This window comes from Fusarium subglutinans (assembly GCF_013396075.1).
Source record: "Fusarium subglutinans strain NRRL 66333 chromosome Unknown NRRL66333_c0000036, whole genome shotgun sequence".
Taxonomy (NCBI): Eukaryota; Fungi; Ascomycota; class Sordariomycetes; order Hypocreales; family Nectriaceae; genus Fusarium; species Fusarium subglutinans.
In genome coordinates this window covers 210,426-234,044 of record NW_023502099.1, presented here as the reverse complement: position 1 = coordinate 234,044, position 23,619 = coordinate 210,426, and the positions used below count along the sequence as shown (strand labels likewise).

General features: G+C 49.4%; 6 protein-coding genes across 6 annotated transcripts; 3 read left to right on the top strand and 3 right to left on the bottom strand.

Annotated features, from left to right (window-relative positions):
* Positions 1-674: 674 nt before the first annotated feature.
* Positions 675-4,678, top strand: FSUBG_4099 (multidrug resistance; the record flags this gene model as incomplete). The annotated part of the gene is made up of 3 exons (XM_036682051.1): positions 675-1,544; positions 1,597-2,370; positions 2,429-4,678. 3 exons carry the CDS (start codon positions 675-677, stop codon positions 4,676-4,678), a joined length of 3,894 nt encoding a protein of 1,297 aa, XP_036540406.1.
* A 273-nt stretch (positions 4,679-4,951) lies between these two features.
* Positions 4,952-6,883, bottom strand: FSUBG_4098 (transcription factor; the record flags this gene model as incomplete). Its single annotated transcript, XM_036682050.1, has 2 exons — positions 4,952-6,776; positions 6,834-6,883. The coding sequence occupies 2 exons, from the start codon at positions 6,881-6,883 to the stop codon at positions 4,952-4,954; spliced, it is 1,875 nt and encodes a 624-aa protein (XP_036540405.1).
* A 3,135-nt stretch (positions 6,884-10,018) lies between these two features.
* On the top strand, positions 10,019-12,583 carry FSUBG_4097 (Lipoteichoic acid synthase-like yvgJ; the record flags this gene model as incomplete). Its single annotated transcript, XM_036682049.1, has 1 exon — positions 10,019-12,583. The coding sequence occupies one exon, from the start codon at positions 10,019-10,021 to the stop codon at positions 12,581-12,583; it is 2,565 nt and encodes an 854-aa protein (XP_036540404.1).
* Positions 12,584-13,692: 1,109 nt separating this feature from the next.
* Positions 13,693-14,154, bottom strand: FSUBG_4096 (victoriocin; the record flags this gene model as incomplete). Its single annotated transcript, XM_036682048.1, has 1 exon — positions 13,693-14,154. One exon carries the CDS (start codon positions 14,152-14,154, stop codon positions 13,693-13,695), a length of 462 nt encoding a protein of 153 aa, XP_036540403.1.
* A 3,035-nt stretch (positions 14,155-17,189) lies between these two features.
* On the top strand, positions 17,190-19,852 carry FSUBG_4095 (atrophin-1 interacting 2 WW domain protein; the record flags this gene model as incomplete). The annotated part of the gene is made up of 4 exons (XM_036682047.1): positions 17,190-17,538; positions 17,576-19,293; positions 19,355-19,495; positions 19,550-19,852. The coding sequence occupies 4 exons, from the start codon at positions 17,190-17,192 to the stop codon at positions 19,850-19,852; spliced, it is 2,511 nt and encodes an 836-aa protein (XP_036540402.1).
* Positions 19,853-20,115: 263 nt separating this feature from the next.
* FSUBG_4094 (uncharacterized protein) lies at positions 20,116-23,356 on the bottom strand (the record flags this gene model as incomplete). Its single annotated transcript, XM_036682046.1, has 5 exons — positions 20,116-21,299; positions 21,350-21,654; positions 21,703-22,168; positions 22,215-23,240; positions 23,287-23,356. The coding sequence occupies 5 exons, from the start codon at positions 23,354-23,356 to the stop codon at positions 20,116-20,118; spliced, it is 3,051 nt and encodes a 1,016-aa protein (XP_036540401.1).
* Between the last annotated feature and the right edge of the window lie 263 nt (positions 23,357-23,619).

Sequence of the window (23,619 nt, the reverse complement as noted above, 5' to 3'; positions counted from 1 at the left end):
CGTTTCCTGGGTGAATCCACTCATTCATTCTAGCCATGATCAACAATTATTACCAGCTGCGCCGTAAAAAGAGCTACAGATGGGGGAGTTTACGGGTTCATTATCGGGAAGCTGTTGACCCCGAGATGCCTGAAATGTGTGAAACGTCAAAAGGAGGATTCTTGTCACTCATGTCAGGATTTAGTTCGGTACGAGTTATACGGGCCCACTTCGACCATCGCGAAAAAAAGAGTGGAGCTCGTAAAACGTCCCAAACAGGAAATCGTCTCTTACGAGGGAGCGAGCATGCGCAGAACGAGCTCGATGAGACAGGGGTTCTCCAGGACGAGATGCATGGGCTGGCTACATAAGATATTACGCGCTCACGGGATATGACTCGAGCTTTTGCGTTGGTTTGTGTTCAATCTCATTCTTGTCTTTTAACTTTATTTGATCCTGTTCCACTGCAATTGTACCCTTTCTTTCTCAGTCTATCCTTTATCTACTCTTTTCTAGCAAGCGAGCGCATGCAGTTGTGAACTGCTTGGCGTAGACACCCCCGATCTCCGTGGTTCCAACCGTGGAAGTCTGCGTTATCACAGTAACGAATCCATTCTCTACTTCAATACAATCTTCGGCTGTTTCGCTAATACCTTTCTCTCAACAGGCCACTCCGTTATCCCTCTTCCTCCATCATGGCAACCGACGCCAAACCCCCTAACGACGCCGAGCACGGTGACGAGAAATCCCCCACCACGACCCAAGATACCCAAAGACCCCAACGAACACCAAAAGTTGCCGACTACATACGAGTCTTCAGCTACGCTACAAAATGGGACTTCTTCATCTACGCCCTTGCCTCCTTCGCATCCATTGGCGCTGGAATTACCATGCCGCTCATGAACATCATCTTTGGCCAGCTCGTCAATCAGTTCACAGACTACTTCAGAGACACGTCTAGTTTCCCGACCGATAAGTTTCAATCCATCTTGAACCGACAGGCGCTTTACATCATGGCTCTGTTCTTGGGTCGCTGGGGTCTCAACACCATCAACAAATACTGCTTCCGAATGATTGGCATCCGACTATCGTCTGCTATTCGCCTGCATTACCTTCAATCTCTCTTCTCACAGTCCATTCATGTCATCGACTCCATGCCTGCCGGCGCACCTGCTACCGCCATCACTGCGACGTCGAATACCCTTCAAGTCGGAATCTCGGAGCGACTGGGCACGTTCCTCGAGTTCAACGGCACCATCTGGGCAGCTATCATTGTCGCCTTCGTTTGGAGTTGGGACATTACCTTAGTCACTGCTTCTTTAATTCTTTACATGATGGTCATCCTGTCTATTTCCATGCCCATTCTCGTCAAGGGTCAGACCGCGACTGGGCAGGCGGACGCTCAAGGTACTGCTATTGCCAGTGAAGCACTTCAAGGAATCCGGCTAGTCACTGCTTGTGGCGCTCAATCCCGCGTAATGGCTAGATACAGAGTCTGGGTCGAGAAGGCTATTGAGGAAGGCCAAAAGATGGCGCCCTTCATGGGTCTTCATCTCGGCATGATTGTAGGTCCCCATATGCCTGCCCCTTGGACGTCCGATACTAACAGCTCCTTAGTTCTTTGGAGTCTTCGGAACTTTCGGTCTCGCCTTCTGGTATGGAACGCGGCGATACATCTCTGGCGCCATTGACAGCCCTGGAGTTATCGTTATCGTCCTCATGTCCGTCATGTTGATCCTCACCTCCCTTGAGCGTATCGCTACTCCTCTCATGGCTGTTAGCAAAGCCATGATTGCTGCATGCGAGTTCTTTACCGTCATCGATGCTCCCGTCCCCTCCTCTGGCTCCCTCAAGCCTGACATTACCTCTTGCGACATTGTCTTCGCCGACGTGACCTTCGAGTATCCCAGCCGTCCTGGAGTCCGTATCCTGGACGGACTCAGCTTCTCCATTCCTTGTGGACAGAACACAGCAATAGTTGGTCCTTCAGGGTCGGGGAAGAGCACCATCGTTGGCTTGCTTGAGCGCTGGTACTCACTGAAGGAACACCATGTTTTACCCCAAGTCGTTGAACCCAACCCTCAAAAGAAGGCCGGCGAAGAACCTGATGAGCAGTCCGAGGAAGAGGCTCCTGTAGTCGACCCTACTTTGGCTGGCTCGGTTTCCATTGGCGGGAACAACCTCGAAGACCTCGATCTCAAATGGTGGCGTTCACATATCGGTTTGGTGCAACAGGAACCCTTTCTCTTCAACGATACAATCTTCAACAACGTCGCGCATGGTCTTATCGGCTCTAAATGGCAAGACCAGCCAGAAGAAATGAAGCGCCAGATGGTTCGAGATGCTTGTCAAGAATCTTATGCCGATGAGTTCATCAACCGCCTCCCTGATGTAAGTCATTCAATCTCCTCGCCTTCCCAGTCATTCCCATCCTGACCAATTGATGTAGGGCTACGATACGCGTGTCGGGGACGGCGGCGCAAAGCTGTCAGGCGGCCAGAAACAACGCCTAGCGATCGCAAGAAGCATCATCAAGAAGCCGAACATCATCATCCTCGACGAAGCCACCAGCGCCATTGATGCGAAGAGTGAGAAAATCGTCCAAGCTGCCCTCGATAGGGCCACGCAAAACCGCACAACCATCACCATCGCACATCGTCTATCTACCATCAAGAAGGCCGACAATATCATCGTGCTACAAGGCGGGAAAGCGGTTGAGCAAGGCACTCACGCGGACCTCATGACGAAAGCTCACGGAGTTTATGCTTCACTTGTCAGGGCACAGGCTCTGAAGGTTAGTGATGATCAGGAAGAGAAGGGGGCTCTTGTGTCCGATGACGAGTCACACATACACCATCCTGATGCCAAAATGGCTGATACCACTACGACTTTTACCCAAGAAGAAGTCCCCAAGAAGCCCCGAGGTCTCTTCAAAGGTTTCGGAAAGCTACTTTACGAACGAAGGCAGAAGTGGCCTAACTTTCTTGGTATTCTCCTCTCGTCAATGGCCGTCGCAGCTGGTACCCCCATCCAAGCTTGGCTCTTCGCGAAAGCCCTCGGGGTCTTCCTTCTTCAGGGCAGTGACTTGAAGAGTGAGAGCCAGTTCTGGGGCTTCATGTGGTTCGCACTTGCTGGAGGAGTTGGTCTTGCATATCTTTGTGAGGGCTGGATCGGATTGCGCGTTCAATATTATGTCAGCGGAGTGTACAAGTCCCAGTACCTCAACGACATGTTGTATCAAAAACTCTCCTTCTTTGATCAGGAGGATAACTCCCATGGATCTCTAAGCTCTCGCGTTTCGAGCGACGCAAAGCAGCTGGAGGAACTTCTTGGCATCAACCTCGCACTCATGCTCTCTGCCATATTCAACATCACAGGTTGTGTCATCATCTCACTCGTCTTCGGTTGGAAGCTCGGCTTGATCTCCATGTCTGTCGCTCTGCCACTCATGATCGCTGGTGGATGTTGGAAGTACAAGCACGAGGTTCACTTCGACAAGATGAACGCGGCCGTCTTTCAAGAAAGCTCCGCATTCGCTACCGAAGCCATTGAGGCTATCAGAACAGTGTCGTCACTTACAATGGAGGATTCGATCAACAGTCGGTACCGCGATCTTTTGGATGGGCATGTGAAGGCGGCCAACCGAAAGGCTCAGTGGACGTCAGCGATCTTTGGCTTCGCAGACAGTGTCGGTCTCGGATGTCAGGCTTTGCTGTTCTGGTACGGCGGTGGTCTCCTCATCAGCGGGGAATACTCCATGGAGGCGTTCTTTGTCTGCTTCATGGCTGTCATTCAGGGAGCTGAAGCTGGTAGTCAAGGATTTGGACTGGCACCAAGCGCTGCCCAAGTGACTGCTTCTGCGAACCGTATTCTCGACGTGCGGCAATCCGTTCATCCAGATCGACAGACACATGACAAGCATGGGGAGGGTATCAAGGACACTGACGGCGGAGTCAAGATTGAGTTGCGCGACGTCTCCTTCAAATACCCCACGAGAGACGTTCCCGTCTTTGACAGGCTGAACCTCACCATTGAGAAGGGCCAGTATGCGGCCTTTGTCGGAGCATCAGGCTGTGGCAAGACGACCGTTATCTCACTTCTCGAACGCTTCTATGACTTGGAACATGGTAATGGCGCAATCCTGTGCAATGGCCAGGACATTAAGGATACGAATGTCTACGATTACCGTCAAGTTCTGTCTCTCGTATCTCAAGAACCCGCCATGTTTAGAGGCTCCATTCGCGATAACATTCTCTTCGGAATCGACAACCCAGAGTCCGTAACCGACGACAGGATCCACCAAGTCTGTCGCGATGCCTTTATCCATGACTTCATCGTCTCACTTCCCGAAGGCTACAATACCGACATGGGCCACAAAGGAATATCCATGTCTGGAGGGCAGAAGCAACGAATCGCAATCGCCCGCGCCTTGATTCGAGACCCGAAGATCCTTCTTCTCGACGAAGCGACATCAGCCCTGGACTCGGAGTCTGAGAAGGTTGTTGCAGCTGCGATCGACACAGCTCGCAGCGGACGAACTGTAATCTCTGTGGCTCACCGACTGTCGACGATTCAGAACGCAGATGTCATCTTTGTGTTTGATGATGGAAAGGTCATTGAGAAGGGCTCACATACCGAACTCGTCAACAGGCAGGGTATCTACTGGGAAATGGTGCAGAACCAAGCTCTGGACCAATAATCACTTTCTCATGCAACTCTATGCTTCGTTTGCTGTGTTTATCATTAGTCCTTTGTAGAATTCCCTTCTCAGATACAGCGTGCTGTTCTTATTTCTTCTTTTTCCACCAGATTTCGTTTGCAAGCCGATTGCCTTCTCATAAATCGAAGCATCTTGCAACAATGGATTGAAGCACCATATGTTCATAGTATGCATAGCTTATACAAATCTCTTCCTTAATTACATTACATGGGGCCAACCTCTCGTTCCCCATCGCTCGCTTTGCAGTTGCTCTCATTCCACCAGCTCAGGCCAGAGGGTAATTATGTCTCCCAATAACGGTCTGCCAGCTGCTGAAGGCGGCCTTCTCTTCCACTCAATAGCATCAAGCTCTCCCTTCACTACAGCCGTCTCCTCCACAAGCTGCCACTCCCCTGTAGTCTCATCCTTATCCAGATAACAGAAAATTACTCGGTCACCTCCTTCTTCGAACAGATACTCCCTGCGCAGTAACCTGTGCCATTGCTCTATGGCTGTACCTTCGGATGCATTTATCCTCTCCACGACTTTGTTTCTGTGAGATAGTAGGTACAGCGAGCGGGCGTTCCAAATCCCGTCTTGGCCAGGGTAGTCTTTTAACAGCCACGTAGCTTCATCGCGAAGTAGCGCGTCGCGACAGAATAGAGCGATAAGGAAGAGATGCGATGCCATGTTACACTGTAAAGAAAGCTGCTGCGCCGGGTTCTTCAAATCTCGCTTCGCGATGCGGATACTGATCTCGGCTAGGGAGAGGTACTCGCGGAATAGGGGGGTCTTGGCTTGGATGGGTTCAACATCGTAGAAATGCGTGAGATCATCGAAGGTGCATGTGCCGAGATAATGCAAGCGAAGGTGGACGGCTCTGATGTAGTCCGTTGATTTCGCATCCGACATAATTGCACGGTTGAAGAGAGGCATAAATGCAGCTTCGAGGGCCCTCAATTCCTTCGTGGAGGCTTCACATATTTCTTTGATGCGTGGATCAGCCGTGATTTCCCTCCAAACTCTGGAAATGATATCAGGATCCGATGAGACCAAAACACCAGTATTCTGAACCGCCTCCATGAGGAGAGGAACCACTGCAAGTTTGGCATTCCGACCAGTAAGCCAATATTTCTCAAAGTCGTCCAGGTTGTCAAGAACAGGCGGTAGTTTTTCGGTCGGTGGGTAATCTCGAGGGATCTGGTTTACCATGGACATGAAAGACTCGACTGTGTGCTTCTTGGCGCGTAGGCCTCTGGTGAAGTTCGGTACAGCAGGGCTACGGCCGATATTCCCGCGTAGTATGAGTCTTGTTTGTGGAAGCAGTTGTGAGAAGATGTCTGCTACCACGGCGACGAGCGGCTTTGGGTTTGGGGCAATGGATTTCATCAAGGAAGAATCTTCATCGGTCAAGAGCGCAAGCAACATTGCCAGGCCATGGTTGATATGATCCAGCGCAGCTTTCCGGTTTCCTCGCAGTGTCTCGAAACATAGAAATAGAACTGAAAGGAACACGGCGTCGTGTATCGAAACTTGTTGGCTCTGTAGTTTGAGCGCGTGGCAGTAGTGCGACACCGCGTTCAAATACTCCGGATCCTCCTGCGCGGCTTCATTATCCGCCGACAACAATGATCCAAGTGAGTCATATTCCAACTTGGCGAGCCATTTGCTCAATGCACCGATTGCTATCGCAGCATGCCGTACAATGTCATTGGTGCGTGCAACTTGGGGTAACGTCACGGACCATAAGTCGCTGTTGAATCCAGCGGAGATCCACGGGCTCTGCACAACTTGTATAAACTCATCAAAATAAAGAACACTCTGAGCGTCCTTGAAGTCGAGAGAGTCTTGAACAAGATGGAGCTGCGTCTTCAGGGGAGCTGTCCAGGTGACACGTTTCGAATCCCACTGAAACTGGCCTGGCCCCTTATTCCGCCTTCTGTCCGGGATGGCATAACCTTCACATTGCCTGTTGTTCCTCACACAGTTTCGACATTGAGGCTTTGCTTCATCACATTTGACATGACGCTTTTTGCAGGTGACACAGCCTGTTCTGACTTTGCTTGTACTTGTGCGAGTCAGCTTTGGCTTGGTGGATCTAGATTAACTGTCAGCTTGTGAGCACAATCTAACAAGTTGATAACAATATTCTTACGTTGTAGAAAGTTCAAAGGATATGGGCAGTTGATCTGTCTGGAAGTCCATGGCCGTCTGGTGGAGAGATGAGGTGCATTGAAGTTAGCCATGCTGACATGTTGCTGCCTATTGCATTTCGCGGATTCCGGCTAAAGCCCGAATCGCGCCGAATATTGTTCCGTGATGCCGCTGGATGTTGGTTGTTTGCTTTTTGTCGTCATGAATGCTTGGCATTGAAACATTGTGCTTTTTCGTCATCTCACTGAGGAGACGCAGATATACGCAGCTTCGGAAAGTCATAAATTCAACTCAGTCATCAAGTCCCCTTGGCCTTTCGGCGCCTGAGCGACATCGCGAAAGGACACCGGGTCCGCGAACTGCATGTAGTGGTGTTTGCATGCAAATAATCCGGCAAACCTCAACCAATGCAGCCTGGAAAGATAATCCCAATATGATTCTTTGAGAAGCGCAGCCTTATTGTCCCAATCGGCCAGATGACATCTTTTCAAGGATACGAAGTTGAACATGACCATATGCCTATAAGATAGGGCCCTACCTCCGGCCAGCTTCAACTCCCAACCACAGCTATGTTTACTGAGGTGAGAGGAAAACACTGGCTTCGTTATAAGATACTACCATTATGTTTACTTCCAGCTTTGAGAAGAAGAGAAGTAAGAAGACACTCCCTGTCGTCGCTTGGCACGCTTTCAACAGCTTATGGACTAGGAGCCCTACGTGTGCATATGGCTCAAATAAATCTCGAAATTATCTATCTAGAAAAGCTGTTAAGTGACCATACAAATCTGATATAAAGCAGAACAAAGCTAGCTGGCTCGTGCCGTTATGCATGATCTACCAAGGATTATTTCTGTCGCTCACAAGATAACAATTCATGACAACATGATCAGTTGCCTACAGGTGGTGTCGTCGCAATCACCGTTCAAGATGAGCCAGAAGAATTACCACGTGCGGAAAGAATCCACAAGTGAGAACCTAATCTCGTCCCGTGTTAAAAGTTCTTCTACATTAAGCATGGTCAACGTTCCGGGGGCCGCGGGTTGGAGACTTGCAGAAAGTTTTGGGTGATGGCGAAATCTAACACGCAGGCAAGGATAGAACCCCCATCAACTCTTTAATACGTTCTGGCTATATTATTATCCCGCAGATTACAGACAGATTCAGTGACCGACAGCTGTTTTCGGGCTCCGCGGGGAGGATATTCGTCACGATGCGTATCGATCGTATTGAGCAGTGGCCTACCCTATTCTGTCTGGGTTCTTCAAAATGACGCAGAAGCTGCCAGCTTGGACTATATTCATTGGTCCTCAAGAGGGTTTTCAATTTGTCTAGCTTTTAGCATTGGATCCTAAATCTTGCAATATATTTTCTCGAATAATTGTTGGGATAATTTGCTTAATGGCGTATCATTTTTTGAGCAAATGCATGTTTCGTGGCTGTGAGCCGGTTTTTTCACGGCTGATGTGATTATGGTATGTAGTGTATTTCCCGTATCCTTCGGGCCCCTAGCTCCAGACTCTACCCTGTTTTGCATTGAATCCTCCGGCTATCAGACTGCTAGCGAATGGTGATCATTTTTTAGCATCAAATCCTTCTGTTTGGTTTGGGGGCCAAAGTGAATGGCAGCGGAAAAGCGAAAATTGACGGTTTGGGCGTTGGTGTAATTGGCCAGGTCAGTCAAACTGTCAAATGTTCTCGGATTGACGTGTTTGCTGATTGAGGGAATGCCCGACGCGGCACGTGCAAAGTGGAGTCACAAACTCATTCACAATTACAATAAACAGAAATGGCCTGCACTTGCAAGGGAATAGGGCTGAAGAGGGTGGCAGAGTCGAGCCAGCCAAGGCAGAAAGACTGCTCTTCTAGACTCTCCCTCCCCTTGGAAGATCCCAACACATGCCAATCAGAAGCAGGACATCAGCCTGGACCAAGCCCCTCCGCCCCTCCAAATTTAACACGCGACTAGCCCGGCTGTTTTCCCTGCACAAGGGGGCACAGATCAGCGAATTCACTCCACATTGATTGGTGTTAAATGGGGCTGTGTGTTTGGACTCGCTCACTGGCTGGCCCGTAAGGCGACAAATGCAGCGATGGATGCACAAGACACAAACAGTTGTGAGTGACTGTGCCTCGTATTACATATAGTACATGCAACTCGGCGCATTCCCCTTACGGCCATTGACTGTTGCCTGTAGCTATCCTGGCAAAAAAAGGATGTTGTCGTGACTTGTTTATGGCGGCCTGAACTGTCATGTTTTACAGAATCTAAAGGTTTATCAGCAAAGCTGTCCACAACAGCTGTGAAGAAGCTGGCACTACAAGCGAGGCCATTTTGCATTCTGACCCGTGTTACCGAGCCCCTTTGCCCCTTACAGGTAAGCTTTAGGGGAAATTAGAGCGAGGGCCAATCAAACCCATTACCGTTAGCGAACCCAGCCCTGGAATGGCCCCTGTGTTTTGGGGATCCATCTTCTGAAATATGTGAAATCTGTTGCATGGGTCTTGACGTCCATCTCAAACGTCGAATTTCTATGTGCGACTTGTCGGTCATCAATCGCTGAATCTGACCGCCATTATCAGCATGTTGCACTTCCATATTGACTATCGCCATGAATTCAATTTATGGGAAATGCAAATTGTATCCCTTGAACCCAATTCTCGGGCTAGACTGACGCCGCCCAGCACCATCTTCGTCTCGACGCTGACAACGGCACCCTCAGGCCGTTCTGGTACGTGCCGAAGATCCGGGGCCAGCCGCCCCAAAAAGCCAAAGTCACACGAGTCATCTCCTTTTCAGTGCCCCGTTGTAACTATTTTGATCACCGACGGGTGCCTTGACTGGAGCCAGACGCATGCAAATGTCAGCACTGACAGAAGCTGACCTCCCCAAAGGGCAAAAGGGCTGAGGCTGAGGCCCCTCCACATACAGAACAGGTACAGGGCAGTTCAGGCAGTAAGAAAACCCCTTAATAGCGGTCTTGCCCATGGTCCCAGCCGGGCGCCTTTTGTCTCAAGCTTTTGCCTCTGCTGTTGTGTCGTTTTGCCATGCGATACTTTTCTGTAAATACACACTTTTTTCTATGAGAGCTTATTTGGAGGCTCAATAACGTGGCACCTTTTTATTTTATTTTGTAGCGTGTTTGTTTCCTTTTCTTCTTCCTCTCTTTTTAGACAACCCCTCCAATGATGCAGAATACAACACCGTCTCAAGCGGCCTTGGCGCTCGCACGCGCTCTCCTAAAACGAGTACCCAACCGCCAATTCTTCTTCACCTTCACAGCCCTCGCAGTTTGGGGCGCCAAGATAATACATATCTACGCACACATCAACGCCGTGCACCAAAATTTACTACATCGATGGGGCTATTCTTTCGTTACACAAGATGTCGTCGTCCTCACCCTCGTTCGACTTCTCCTTGACCAATGGTCCACGGGCCTACCCACGCGGTCGCAAATCGCTGTCCTCGTTTTCACCGCGATATTCATGTTCATCAACGCGTTGCTTAGTGTCGTCTCGATATCCTTCTACCTCGTCGCCGGCTCCGAAATACATTACAGCAACATCTCTCTGCCAAACGACCCCTCCTCCAAATCGTTGATGCTGTCGGGCAGCGTGGCGTTCACAAGTGTCCTCTGCGCCAACATTTTACTGAGCTGGCTCCTTAAAACACCATGCTACAACCTCCACGGTTTTGTCGCTGAAGTTATATACCGATCGATCGCCAATGCTTGGCAATTACTTCGTCGCATTCTTCCCCGCCAAAATCGCTACGTCCCTGTCCCGAAAGCCGATCTCGAGGGCCAGGCCGAATCCTTCGATGACGAAAGTTCCGACGACGACCTCCAGGAACAAAAGACCCAGCACCTGAGCCCATTCCAATTCCGACTAGGAACTGCTTTGAGATCCGTGCCATTCGCTTTGGCCGCAATCTTCTTGCTCACGCTCCTTTATGCGGCCGTCGCACGACCCTCCGATCGATCCCTCATATTTCTTTCCTATACTGCAGCACTGTCGCCATTCGTGGATTTTTCCTCGGGGCCGACATTGCACGACTTGCCTAGTGTTTTGGGCACTGGCATTCAGCATAGCTGGGACAATCTCACTGCGCTCGCGACGGCCGAGCCATTCGATTGGCTTCCCAACGATCAAGTATTGGCCGGGTTCGAGGATTGGCACTCGAAGCGCCCGCATTACAATGCTGATGTCGACCCATTGAAGATATCGAACCTCGGGCAAGACCTTGTTCCCACACTGAAGGACAAGCTGCAAGATGTTCCCATTCGTCATGTTGTTCTGTGCTTCCTCGAAAGCACACGAAATGACGTTTTCCCAATCAAGAAGGATGGAAACCTTTGGGAACTTTTAGCATCAACATTCCCAGACGATACTATACCCCCAGAGGCTCATGAGAAATTGGCCAATCTCACTCCCACCGCCAACTACATCACAGGTGACTACGACGATGGCTTCGACCACCAAGGGTCCAAGCCCAAGCGCGGCGGCGTTCACTTTACCAATGCCCATACGACCGGCACCTTTACCTTCAAGAGCTTGGTCGGTACCTTGTGCGGTATTGGCCCCTTGCTAGCCGACTTCAATCTCGACTACGCGCATCATATCTACCAGCCTTGCTTGGCCCATATTTTCGAGGCTCTGAATCAAGTGTCGAACGCTACCGACACCAGGTCGCGCCCCTTCAACGACTTCAAGTGGCAGTCGTACTTTTACTCCGCTGCGACTCTAGGATATAACAATCAGCAAGAGTTGATGGAGGCAACTGGCTTTCCGGAGGAGCATCTCATCGGACTTGAGTGGCTACGATCTGAGAATGCGACACATGGGCCGGTAACACTGCCACGAATCAACGGTTTTGCTTTTGAAGAGGACCCTCTCGAGGATTACTTCCGTGACGTGTTTGTCCAGGCCAAGGAGAAGGAGGAGCGAGTCTTCTTGTCGCACATAACGTCGACAAGTCACCACGCCTACAAGTTGCCTGAGGGAGAGGAGTACGTCCCAGTTGCTAATGGCCATGATATGCTTTCGCATTATCTCAATACAGAAGGCTATGACGATCGATGGCTACGCAAGATCTTGGATCTACTGGACGAGCAGGGTGTCGCTAATGAGACCCTCATTGTCTTCGTCGGTGACCACGGAATCTCAATGCCTGAAAATGGCGCCGTGTCGCCTTATTACAACCCTAGCATCGGCATCGACCACGTTCCTCTCGTCCTATCTCACCCTCTCCTGCCCGCTTTCGACATCCACGATGCAGTCCATTCTTCCCAAATCCTGCCAACCATCCTCGATATTCTCCTCGAGACAGGCTCCCTAAACAACGCCAGCCGACAAGTGGCTTCCGACCTCGTCCGTAATTACGAAGGCCAGTCCCTGATTCGGCCCCTTCTCACAAAGAATGAGACAACTGGCCAAGGGAACTGGCAGTTCGTGGTGGTAAATCCTGGCCGTGCTGTAGTGACTGCCCGAGATGCCCGTCACCCAGAGCGCCATCTTGCCATTCCTCTGATCGACAATGTCGAATGGCGATTGAGCAACGTGGACGAAGATCCCATGGAGCACGACTCTGTGCAGAGTTTCGACTTCACTTCTTTCACAGATGTTGTTTCACGGAGATTTGGCAATGACGTTGCACAATGGGTTGAGGAGGGTGCTTTCATAGCAAGGTGGTGGGCGGAGGAAAACCATAAACGGTGGCAGTATGGGGAGTATGATGAGCGAAAAACAGCATAAAGGGCTTGTAATAGAATAGAAATAATTGCATCACATTTTACATGTTTAACTTATGGCAGAGATGGCGTGTGAAACCTACCTATATTCGCTTTCATGTCTAAGATGTTGGCTCCGGACGAACCATTGAAGTCTTCTCTTGTCTCGATACATGGAAGTCGTCAAGACATTCCATGGCTTTCAAGTTCTTGATGAGCTACAAACCAACACGGATTTATCTCGCATTTCCTTGGAAATTCCTCTTTGAACATTCACTAAACTCCTGCCCCTTCATATCCCATGGAGGCTTCTTGGCTAGAAGCTTATATTGTGAAACACAACATGTGTCCTCGTCATGTGTAAGCTGCGTAGCTACGCCCCCATGGCCAGATACTGTTTGATTCGTCAGCGGCTGCAACTTTATGGCCTTGTGGAATCATACTTCGCACTGATTTCTTCAATGTTATGTAGACTGTTGCGTTTCGTATGCTTAAATATACTACACGTATTCAAGATGGGTTAAAATGAGCAATTTAGCGAGTTTTCGTTTGTATAATCTCCACTCGGAGACTCGAGAATATAACCATATCAATCGGCAATGGTCGAAATTGAACACGCTGCTAAGGCTCTGTAAGTCTTGATAATATTTCATCTATTCAGGTTGAGGCAGCTCATCTGAGATTCTTCACTTCCTAGCCTTTCTGAGGAATGTAGCCTCTGTGTTGCTCCATGCCGTGAGAACTGTCAAGAACGCTGCGTGCCCTTGAACTTGAGTTTTTGCACTGAATTAGTGTCAGCTAATCCTCCGAAACTTTGTACTAGAGTGTTGTAGGGTCGCCTGAGAGAATGTCTAGGTTTAGTTTCATTGTGTTATCTGTTGTCGAGATTCAGTTTCATCATATTACACATGATGGAACAATAACGATCATATAGTCCCCGAAAGCAAAGTTCTGCGTGTATTTCTGTAACTAAAAAGTGTCGATCTTCTATCAAAATGCAAGGTTTCAGCCTGGTGGGCTATACATATTTCAAGTTTTATCCCAACATAACCAGCTCATGAATGCCTTCCAAAAAGTACTCCTGTAAGTGGCCATGTTTCGATCTTAGAACAGCTCATCGTAAAGGTGTTTAGCTTAACAGCCGCAACCACACTGCTTGCAGTCACCCTTAGCGCAGTACTTGTCTTCACCAGGACAGTCACTGGCACTATTACAGGCCATCCAAGCACCCGTTCCCTCTTTGTGGGCAGACCAGCACCACGCACCCCATTCGACCTCCTTGGCACTGCCGCAGTTCTGCCAGCACCAATGCTTGTCGCAACCAACCCTAGGCTTGCCGATGGACGAAGTGCACTTTCTCTTCTGGAGGAGATTGACCTTGGTAGCGTCAGGGTTGCGGCTGTGGATCTTGAGTGAGAGGGGATGCTCTTTGCATTTGCGGAGCTCAGAGACATCAGTGTCGGCGGGAAGGGCATCGAGATCCCACTCTGCGACGCCGAGGGCACCGCACTCAGCTGCGGCGTTTGGGGCCGAGTACATGTTGACGGCGAGGGCCTGAGAGGCGAAGAGGCCGAAAAGAGTAGATGTGAACTTCATTGTGAATAGGAGAGGAGTAAAACTTTGTGATGATGATTGTGTTTGAGTGAATAGTGAAGTGAGAGATATTACTCTGGACATACTCTGCTTCTTATACCTATCTGTGGACTCGACCTTTTCATGGATTTCTCTACATCAGCTCCTGCATTCCCATAAGAGGAAAGCTCCGAACGGTCTTGGATATTCTAGGGGAAGCTGTTCCGCTCCAATTATGTGGCCATAATATCATGATGCCCGATGGACCGTGAGTCGATTCGCAGTGTTCGTATTACCAGAACCCTGTAACTCTGTACAAGTGTAACACAGTAAGGATTGTGATAGAGAGGGAAGCCAATGGGACGACAACGCCCCCATGATCTACACCGTGGAGAAGCATTGAGCACTTCACAGCAGGTTGCAGGGCCTTGGATGGCTGGTCAATTGCCATGTCATCAGACCACAGATACAGCCCTAGGCTGTGGCGAGGTGGAAACCTTATCGTTTCAAGTGGGACTTCACATCCTTACAACAAAAGCTAGTATTCATGTGAAGTTTAAGAAGCTATGTCAACTACTGTGTAGCACGATATAGTAACTTGAGAGCCATTTCCCTCCTGACTTGTTCGGGTATTGTTCGCTTCTGGCTAAATCAAGCCAGCCGTACGAGCCTTGGACCACGGAGAATTCTGCACGAGTCGGGTGTTTCTAATGGGTCCGTGTTGGTCCTGCGTTGTTGGTTGTTGGTTATTAGGTAAATCGCATCCCTAGTTTAAGCTGTTGGTTGTCCCCTGTCAACTCCCAGCAATGCCCCGCCCAATGGGACCATGAGTCGATATGGCTCATTATGGAGGTCAATGCCATCGTGGACCTATCACGGATAGCTGCCTCGTCCAATACGATCGTGATCAGACGCAAAAGTTCCATCTTCTGAGAGGGTTTACCAGCTTCAATTTCGAGTGTTGGTTGTGTAAACACCATCCTTGTCCTTGAGCCCCAAAGTCCACCTCCGCCCCATCGGCACCTTTGCGGCCCGTTCCTGGTTCCTAGGCGGATACGAGATCGACAACACCACTACGGGAACAAAGAGTTCTCTCCCCACTAGTGAATGGCACAGCAAGTGTCGACGTTGAGGATCAACGACATGTTCTGACTCAATGTCATGACATCCAGGTTAACAGCATCAACCAGCCATAGACTGAGGTACTTGGATGCAGTGCGGAAGTGCCATTTGCGGATCAGGCATATTCCTTGGCGAGAAGCATTGACTCTCGTGTTACTGGACTCGATTGCAGCTTTGAATTACCTTGGACCAGATACATCTCTTCCTGTCTGCTTGACCACTGTATAGTGGGACCCAGCCAGTCAGCCTGATTCAGGACATGGCTTGGCCTGCTTTCGGGCTGCATCTCCGGCGTCATAATGCCCCCAATATTGACTCAACCAACAGATGTCCTGCTTCTCTTGGCGATACACCGACACTCTCGCCACTCTCTCGCTTTGACTTGGGGGCTGATGCATGATTTCTGGGGAAGCGGCGTAACACAGTATTATTTTTCACTCACATCATCCTAGAAAACATGAGAGCGAACAAGGGTATCGGGGAAAAGTACGCCTAATTTTCGTCTTGTCATTCGTAGTCTTGCTCCGAAGATACAAGGGTTGGGCGGCTCCTCGCATGGAACGGCCGACGAGCCTAAGCCAACAACGCTGGACCTCAAGCAGCCTACCAGGACATTTTCACCAAGAAAGAAGATGGAGAATTCTATTTTCAGTCGTTATCGACAGGCAAAGTTGCCTTTGTGAACTTCACCTTAGTCCTGACCAAGATATCACCAATGGTGAACGCTCGCTGGATCAACATGGACTGGGCCAAACACAGCAACATCAGTTTTCATGATTAGCTTGATCTTGGCGATACATTATTCAAGCCAAAATCCATATCAGGTTAACGTTTCTGTCTACATAACTAGAAGTCGCGTACGATGGGTTGATGGTGACTATGAGTGGTTTGCCAAGCCTCTGAACCGAGGGCATATCGAGCAAGGAAGTTCAATACCGCATGAAATGCTATCTTCGCCACAGTCTGTGAGAAACCCTCAGTTCTAACGGAAGATCTCGGTAATTCCAGGCATTGTTTCTATTTTATTGACTTCCATGAGTGGTGGCCTGGGAATTCAAGTGAATTGACCTTTGTCCGCAGCATTCGTACCTATCGGGCTACAGCATCTTGATCATACTCTCAGTAAACCTAAGCAATATGCATCTTTCAAAACTTTGTGAACTTTCGTACGTTGATCTAGTAATTTTGTTACCATCACTGTTTCTCGACACTAAAGAGTCAGATGAGCGATGTAAGCATCAGCTATCAGGTCTATCAACCCAAGAAAACACCATGCACGCTTAAGGCAGTACTCCAAGCAGTGGCATGGCGACATTTACTTGGGAGGCAGCTTCCGTGTTGTACATGAGAGAAGTGTGTCTATTACTTCTCCAATAATAGCCTTTCATTCGATGTGCATCTTTTATTACTCCCTGGATACACACTTCTCCACTTAGGCCTTGTTTAAATAAGCATAAACAAGCCCTTTTTTGTTCTGTTGAGACCTTGAATATGGAGGCTGCCTCTAACTAATGAAACTCAAATTATCATGCACAGGCGTTTTGAATTCTACAACTACCAGTAATTTTCTCGTCACACTCACCACTTCCGGCTCAGCCGGCAACTAAGGCACATTTTCTCGTTGCTGTATTTGAAGCTGAATACAGGGTTTATATAACGTGCAGCGTCTGATAGGCTCAAAATCTTATCAGCTTCAATTAAAATGCTCCAAATCCGTGGGCGGCCGTTCCAGGCAGATCTAGCGCTGGCGCTATCGAACGCCATGTTGGATTCGAGGGTTATAATCAAGCCGACTAGACCAGCAGCTAAACGGAATCATCTGATGAAGTAGAGTGCATTATCAATCGCTTGTTGGAGAGTTGCTGAAATGCTATAAAGAAACACAACCCCGGTGGACCTTCAACGTGGCAGTGAAAGCATCTTTAACTTAATGCAGCATGTCAGACCCTATCACCGCTTCGATACAGATCGGCATCTCAGCCGTAAAAGCCGGCGCAAGCATCGCGACATGGTGGGAGTTACGCCAGAGGAATAAGCGTGAAGAAGGACAAGGCTCAACCTCTAGTGGAAGAGGCGCTGGCCTTGATGATATCTATTTGGTTTTTGCCTCCTTGGGCCAGCGCTTGATGGCACTCGATGTCGTGAACTACGACGCTTTGCCGCAGGCCCTCGCTGCTGTCAAGGTTGCGATGGACATTTCAGAGGATGATCTCACTTTTGAGTTGGAGCGTCTTGATCCCATTCTTCAGTATCTCATCGCCTGCAGCTTCATGTTCTGCGCGGCTTGTCACCATGCCCATCTACTATGGATACGGATGCGGAGTTATGAACGATACAAACTGGAGCAATCCTGAGAAGCCGACTTATTGGAATCTGGACATCGACCAGGCCATAGCATATCTGAAGAGTGTCCCGCACCCTTTTCAATTGCTCAAGAAATCACCTTCTCGCATTGGACACAGCGAACCGTACTATGAGAAGTATGACAAGAAATCTTTGAAGGCTGAGGCTGCGGTTGTTGCGGATATATTCAAACAGATTCACAAAGTCGGATACCCTCAGCCACTACCGCCATACGACAACATCCGCATCAACACATGGAGTATGCCCTTCGCTACATATGGCGGCTCAACTATGTACGCCAACGTCGGCCATGACACTTCAGGCATCATGACTTGGCAGCTGGACCCCGGGCGGTTTCTGTACGCGTGGACTGTCGGCGAGCGTGCTGACCTCCGACTCGGAGAGGCAGTTTTGGTACAGGATGAGCATATTGGAGCATTGGCATCTTGGCTAGAGGGGCTGAATGGAATCACCTTCAAGGTGCTTCTGGATTCAGACCTTGACTGGTCTAAGCTCAAGCTCAAGCCATCAACGAAGAAGTTCTGTGTGGCACAATCTGGTAATGAGTACAATATCAGAGGCATCCCCGATGTCATTGTGCGGAATCCTGATCCGACTGCGCTTTTAGCTGCACGACTTGATGCGCTTCATATGGTGTCCGTTTCAGTGCCTTTTACGAAAGTGAAGGAACAAGCTACGACTTCACAGGCACCATCATCTCCTACTCCTAGCTCTCCTCAACCACAAAGGGTTTTCAGCTCTCCACCTGCATCGCCACAATCACAGTCTACCATGTCCCCATTGCCAATGCCAGAGAAAACGGCTCAGACCCAGTTTCACCAAGAATCCGAAGTCCAACCCACGTTGCCTTGGGTCGACTCTACGCCGGTGACACCAATCAGCCCCCATGTTTCTATACCGCACAATGCTACTCCGGATCCTGCCACTCCTCTTCCAAAGGGGTGGGAGTCTCGACTCACTCCTGATGGTCAGATTTATTATGTTAATCACATGGATCAAACCACGTCGTGGACTAAACCTGTTGCTCCCGTGCTTACTCCTCTGCCACCTGGGTGGCAGGAAATGCGCACGCCAGATGGGATACCCTACTATGCCGACCATAATACACACACGACATCGTGGGAACGGCCTCCGCCTGCTGAGCCAATTCTGCCGACTTATCAGTCTGTAGGTGCAGAGTTTAAATCAGAACGAAGGGCTCAGTCTTTCGGTGCAAGAAAGTCTATATCTGCGAGTACAACGAGTACCACGTCCAGTTTGCCCTTTTCTGATAAACGCTCATCTATTAGCATGCAGTCGGAAGCTACAACGATCGTGAGCAATTCTCAACAAAGTCGTGTCAAGCTGAACAACTACTCCAACCCTCACCCGCAAAGATCTCGACAATTGCTCAACCCGTATCTATATCCCGCACAGGGGAAGACGGCGTGTTGGGTGGCAGATGTTCCCGTTACACCTGATATTTATCAAAAGCTACCATCTGATCAATATGAGACCTCATACATCAGGCATACCGCCCTTGCCGGTCAACCTACAGATCTTCAGAAGCTAGACTATTCTCTCCGCCAAAGGGGCCGCACTGAGCTTGTCATCGGCTTGAATTTGCATAATGAGTCAACCTACAAGCGTGAGGTCATCAACGCCCAGCTGATCAAGTCTCTTGGAAGCATCTTGGAAGTATTACGGTCACATTCGTTCTCGCGGGAGTTCGATGAAAGATGTCCCATGGCTGCGCCAGACCGGCATCAGCTTCTTGTGGGATATCCCTTCTTCCGTGCCTCTTAGTGACAGTAAGAAGGCTAATGGCCAATTCTACGATGATGCTCACAAAGCCACCCGCAAGATCCTTGGCAAAGAGGTGAAACTGAATCTGAATGAGGTAAGAGGCTCTCCATGTCTACGTCGACTCACAGAAGTTAATCAATATTCACAGTATACGACGACTTTCCATCTACAAGACTGGGAACGAAGCCAGGGACTGATGCCCGATGTCGTCTCTGGTGCGGATCCGGTGCAAATTGTGCTATGCTCGACTTATCGTTCATGGACGGGATCTTACGCTACAGACTCCTTCAAGCATATCTGCAATTTACTGGATGCTAGGTTGTGTGTTTCAGTGCCAGGTGGAACGACTGTGACGGGTGGCTCACTTGAGAAACAATGGCAGCTTTCGCAGTACAGGAAGAAACCAGCCGAGTCAGGGGAAGATGCTCATTGCGAGGAGTATCTGGGATAAGTAGATGCTAGACAACAGCCTGTCTCGTATCAACCCCGAAAGCAAGCAGAAACTGTAAACATAATACGAAGCCATTAAGAAAATTACAGGACGGTCAATTTGTGTTCTCATGACAACTTGCTTCGATGTCTAATTTACCTCTTGATTTATTACATAAAATACAAGCATACATGGGCACCTAACAGAAAGGACAGTTCTACCGACATTATGGTATCTTAAACATGAACTGAAACTGAACTGCAGAAACGAAGACCTCTGTTCACTCATTGCTTCAGTGTCTTCGACTTCCGACTCAACTTCCACGATGACAGTTTATTGGACCATTTCGACCCAGAGGGGTCAGATTTACTCCTCGTCGCCGTTGGCGGTATTTCCAAAGAATCTTGTCTCACATCACCCGGCGCGTTGCCCTCGAGTTCAGGCGGTTGAACGTGAAGCTCGACAAGTTTGTTTGCAAGTGAAGGGCCAATTTGTGTGGTTGTTCCTGAAGTATTCGATGCCATCGAAACATGTCCTTCTTTTGAGCCGACCTCGGTTGAATCAAGCTCAAGAAGTTGTAGCTGATCAGACTTCTCGTCCGACTTCGATAACTGCGAGTAGTCGACTGCGTCGCCAGGCAACTCTGAGATAGTAGGCGCGGCATCCATCTCGACAGGCCCTCCTGGCTGTAGGTCGAGACCGACGCTGGAGGGGCTTCGGAGGGAAGTGTAGTCGGGAGGGTTGCCAAAACGATTGCTATAGATGATCTCTTCGACAGATGATCTCAGCTTGTTAAACTTGAAGCCAATGTTGACCTTCTTCAGTGGGATAAGCTGGTCCAGTTCATCGTGGACTTGCTGCTGCAACCGCTTCTCCTTTCCATTGAACGTCGTGATTGTCGTTTTCGAGTAGTACTTGGCTGCATCTTCGATCTGCTTGATGGAAACATATTTTCCGTCGTAGCGAAACGACCTTTCTAGAATAAGAATCATATCGCATGAGCATTTGAGCAGCATCCGAGCTGTAGGAGGAAGTCCCAAAAGACAGCCCGCCGCACCAACAATGATGCCAATTCCCATAGTCGGCACCGCAGCACCAATCGAGATAGCACTAACAGCCGCAAACTGCGACAGAGAAACTCGGAGGTACTGCTTAAAGTTGCTCATGACGATATCCGACATGATCTGCTCGATCTCTGCGGGCGCAGCTTTGGGAAAGCCGAAGCATTGAAGTACATGCTCGCAGATGAGGCGCGAGACAGTCGGGGTTCCGACCAAGCCTGTGCAAGGGAGAGGAACGGCGGCAGTGCGGATTGCATGGGTTCCTAGTCTCATACACTCTGTTATCGCTGAGTTGATCTTCTGTTCAACATCAACGACTTGAGCGGCAACACAGAAGAGACGTACGCGTTCGTCGACGATAAGGCCGAGGGTTTGTGAGAGTAGATCTTTGACACCGGCGTCATCATCTGTTACAGTTAACACCCGCTCATAAGTCTGACAGATGGGTTCTACTCACTCTTTGAAAGGCAGCAGAAGCCGTCAGCTTTGTAGTGCTCAATCTGCGAAAGCTGGTTCCTCAGCTCGGCGAACTGTTCCTCGGCAACAGCATTGGCTTTCATTTCAGCAAGTCGCTTGGCTTCTCTGTAGTCGTCTGTCTTCTCCATGAGCTCTTCCAAGTATTGCATTTTTCGATAGCCAGTGAGTTTATCCTTCTTTGTACCAACGACGAAAACGGGGACTTGGTGTGAGTATTGGGCAATTGTGGCAAAGGTTCGCTTGTCGGCTTCTTCGATACGTGCGACATCGGCGTCAACGCAGAACCTGAGGTCACATTAGCTTACTGTACCGCAAAAAGGAAGGGCAACTTACCAAATGACATGAAGAGCTTCGGCGGGATCTTCTTGGAACGCTCGGTGCCGAAGGAACTTTGCGATCAACTCAAGCTCGGTATCACTACCGGCCTGCCAGCCCCTTGAGTCATGAATCAAGAGTCCGGGATGCTTTGGGGATTCAAAGGCGACGTTGATGTCATGAACTCCCTGATCATATGAAAGAGACTCGTCGGTCATCTCAACACCGAAGACCTTGTTGATCAATGTCGATTTTCCAACGCCCGTCTTGCCGCATACTAGAATTCGAAAGGCTTTGACGCCGCTTGCTTCGAGCTGCATCCCTTGAAGCCATGGAGCCAACCCATCCTCTGTGACAACGAGGTAAGAATCCTGAAAGTCTGAGATTGGCTTCTTGAGGGGTTGGAAATTCTTCAGATCGTTGTATCGGGGGTATCTATCGAGAATACAGAATAGGGAGGGATGGATCATGTTTCCATACGGTCCTAAGTTTGTTAGCTGAATACAGACTGGCAACCCCGGAGTACCCACCAACGTCACACCATCCTTTCAAGCTTCCATCTGCAGCAAACACTTTCCGGCTGGCAGCATGTTTGTAACAATCCGTGTCAAGTTTGATGGAGTGAGTCTCCACGCCGCCCGCCGATTTCTTTGCGTGCATACTCTGAAGGTCAAACATGCTTGTTCGAAGGCCATTTGTGTATTGGAGCCGCCATTCGATCTCTTCTGATCCGTCCAAGGGCGGAAGGTTGCCAGCATACTGCGGGAATATCAAAGACATGGGATTGTCGCTGGCTTTTGAGTCGCCCATATTGTTGACACGGAGGCCAGAGTAGATACTCTCCAGAACCATCCACTGTAGTGGGTAGAGTGAAAGGCCGTCGTGAGCCGTTCCACCGATCATGTCTTCGTGTGTACCGAGAAACCATGCTTGGATAAGTGACCGATGTGTCATGTCCGCATCGTCAGGAATGTTGACCACTTCTGGTGTCTTGCTGGACCTGTTCTCATTTATGGCCAGCGCATGGCGAAGAGTTTCGATTGAAGGGTTGAACGAGATGTCGTAAGATGTCTTTGAACTATGAACGATGGTGTCGAAGAGACCAACAAAGGGTATCCGAGGAGGATCTTGCGCTTCACTTTTGATCTTCTGTAGTAGTACGGGGCCTCGCTTGAAATCATCCTCAAGTTGAGCCTTGATCAGCCCAAGAGATGTATCAAACAAATCATCGAAACCTTGCGTTGTCGGCAGGCCCATTCGATGCACGATGCCAGCAACTGCGCGAGCGATGAAGGCTCCGTGTCCAGAACCGTAAAGCCAGAGCTCATCTTCTGGCCGCTCAAGCGTGAGACAGATGTCCCTAACAATGGTCTTGATGAGGTTTGTCGATTCATCGCTTGTCGTGCTCCGTGATCGGAACATATCGCTCAGCTTGACAGCATTGCTGGGTGCAACATAATACCTGGGAATCTGCGCAACGGGAACTCCGTTCGACTCAACCAGCCCATCGTGTACTAATTGATTGATCCTCTGAATTGTTGACGGGTTCGCTTCCTCTGCCATCAGTCAGCAATAATCCTTGATGCCAAGGTAAATGCTTACTCTTGGTTTCCCGAGCTTCAACTCCGTCTACCAACACCACAAGTCGCTTGACGGGTCTCTTTTCTGACATTTTCGTAACTCAGCGTCTACACGCGCGACTGCATCTAAGCATAAGGGAATAAAGTTATTGTAATAACGCCACATCAACAGAAAAGAGAGGGAGTGACCGTGAAATTAAGCTGGGCGGGGAAACGCATGCTGACATCGACATGGGCGCTCCATTGGACTGTTTTGAGCCATAAGCGCGATTTCCAAATGTGTACAAGATAGCTGGGCGTAAGCAAGGCTGCATATCAGCCTTGTGAATCAGTGGATCTCGTGGTGAGTGAAACC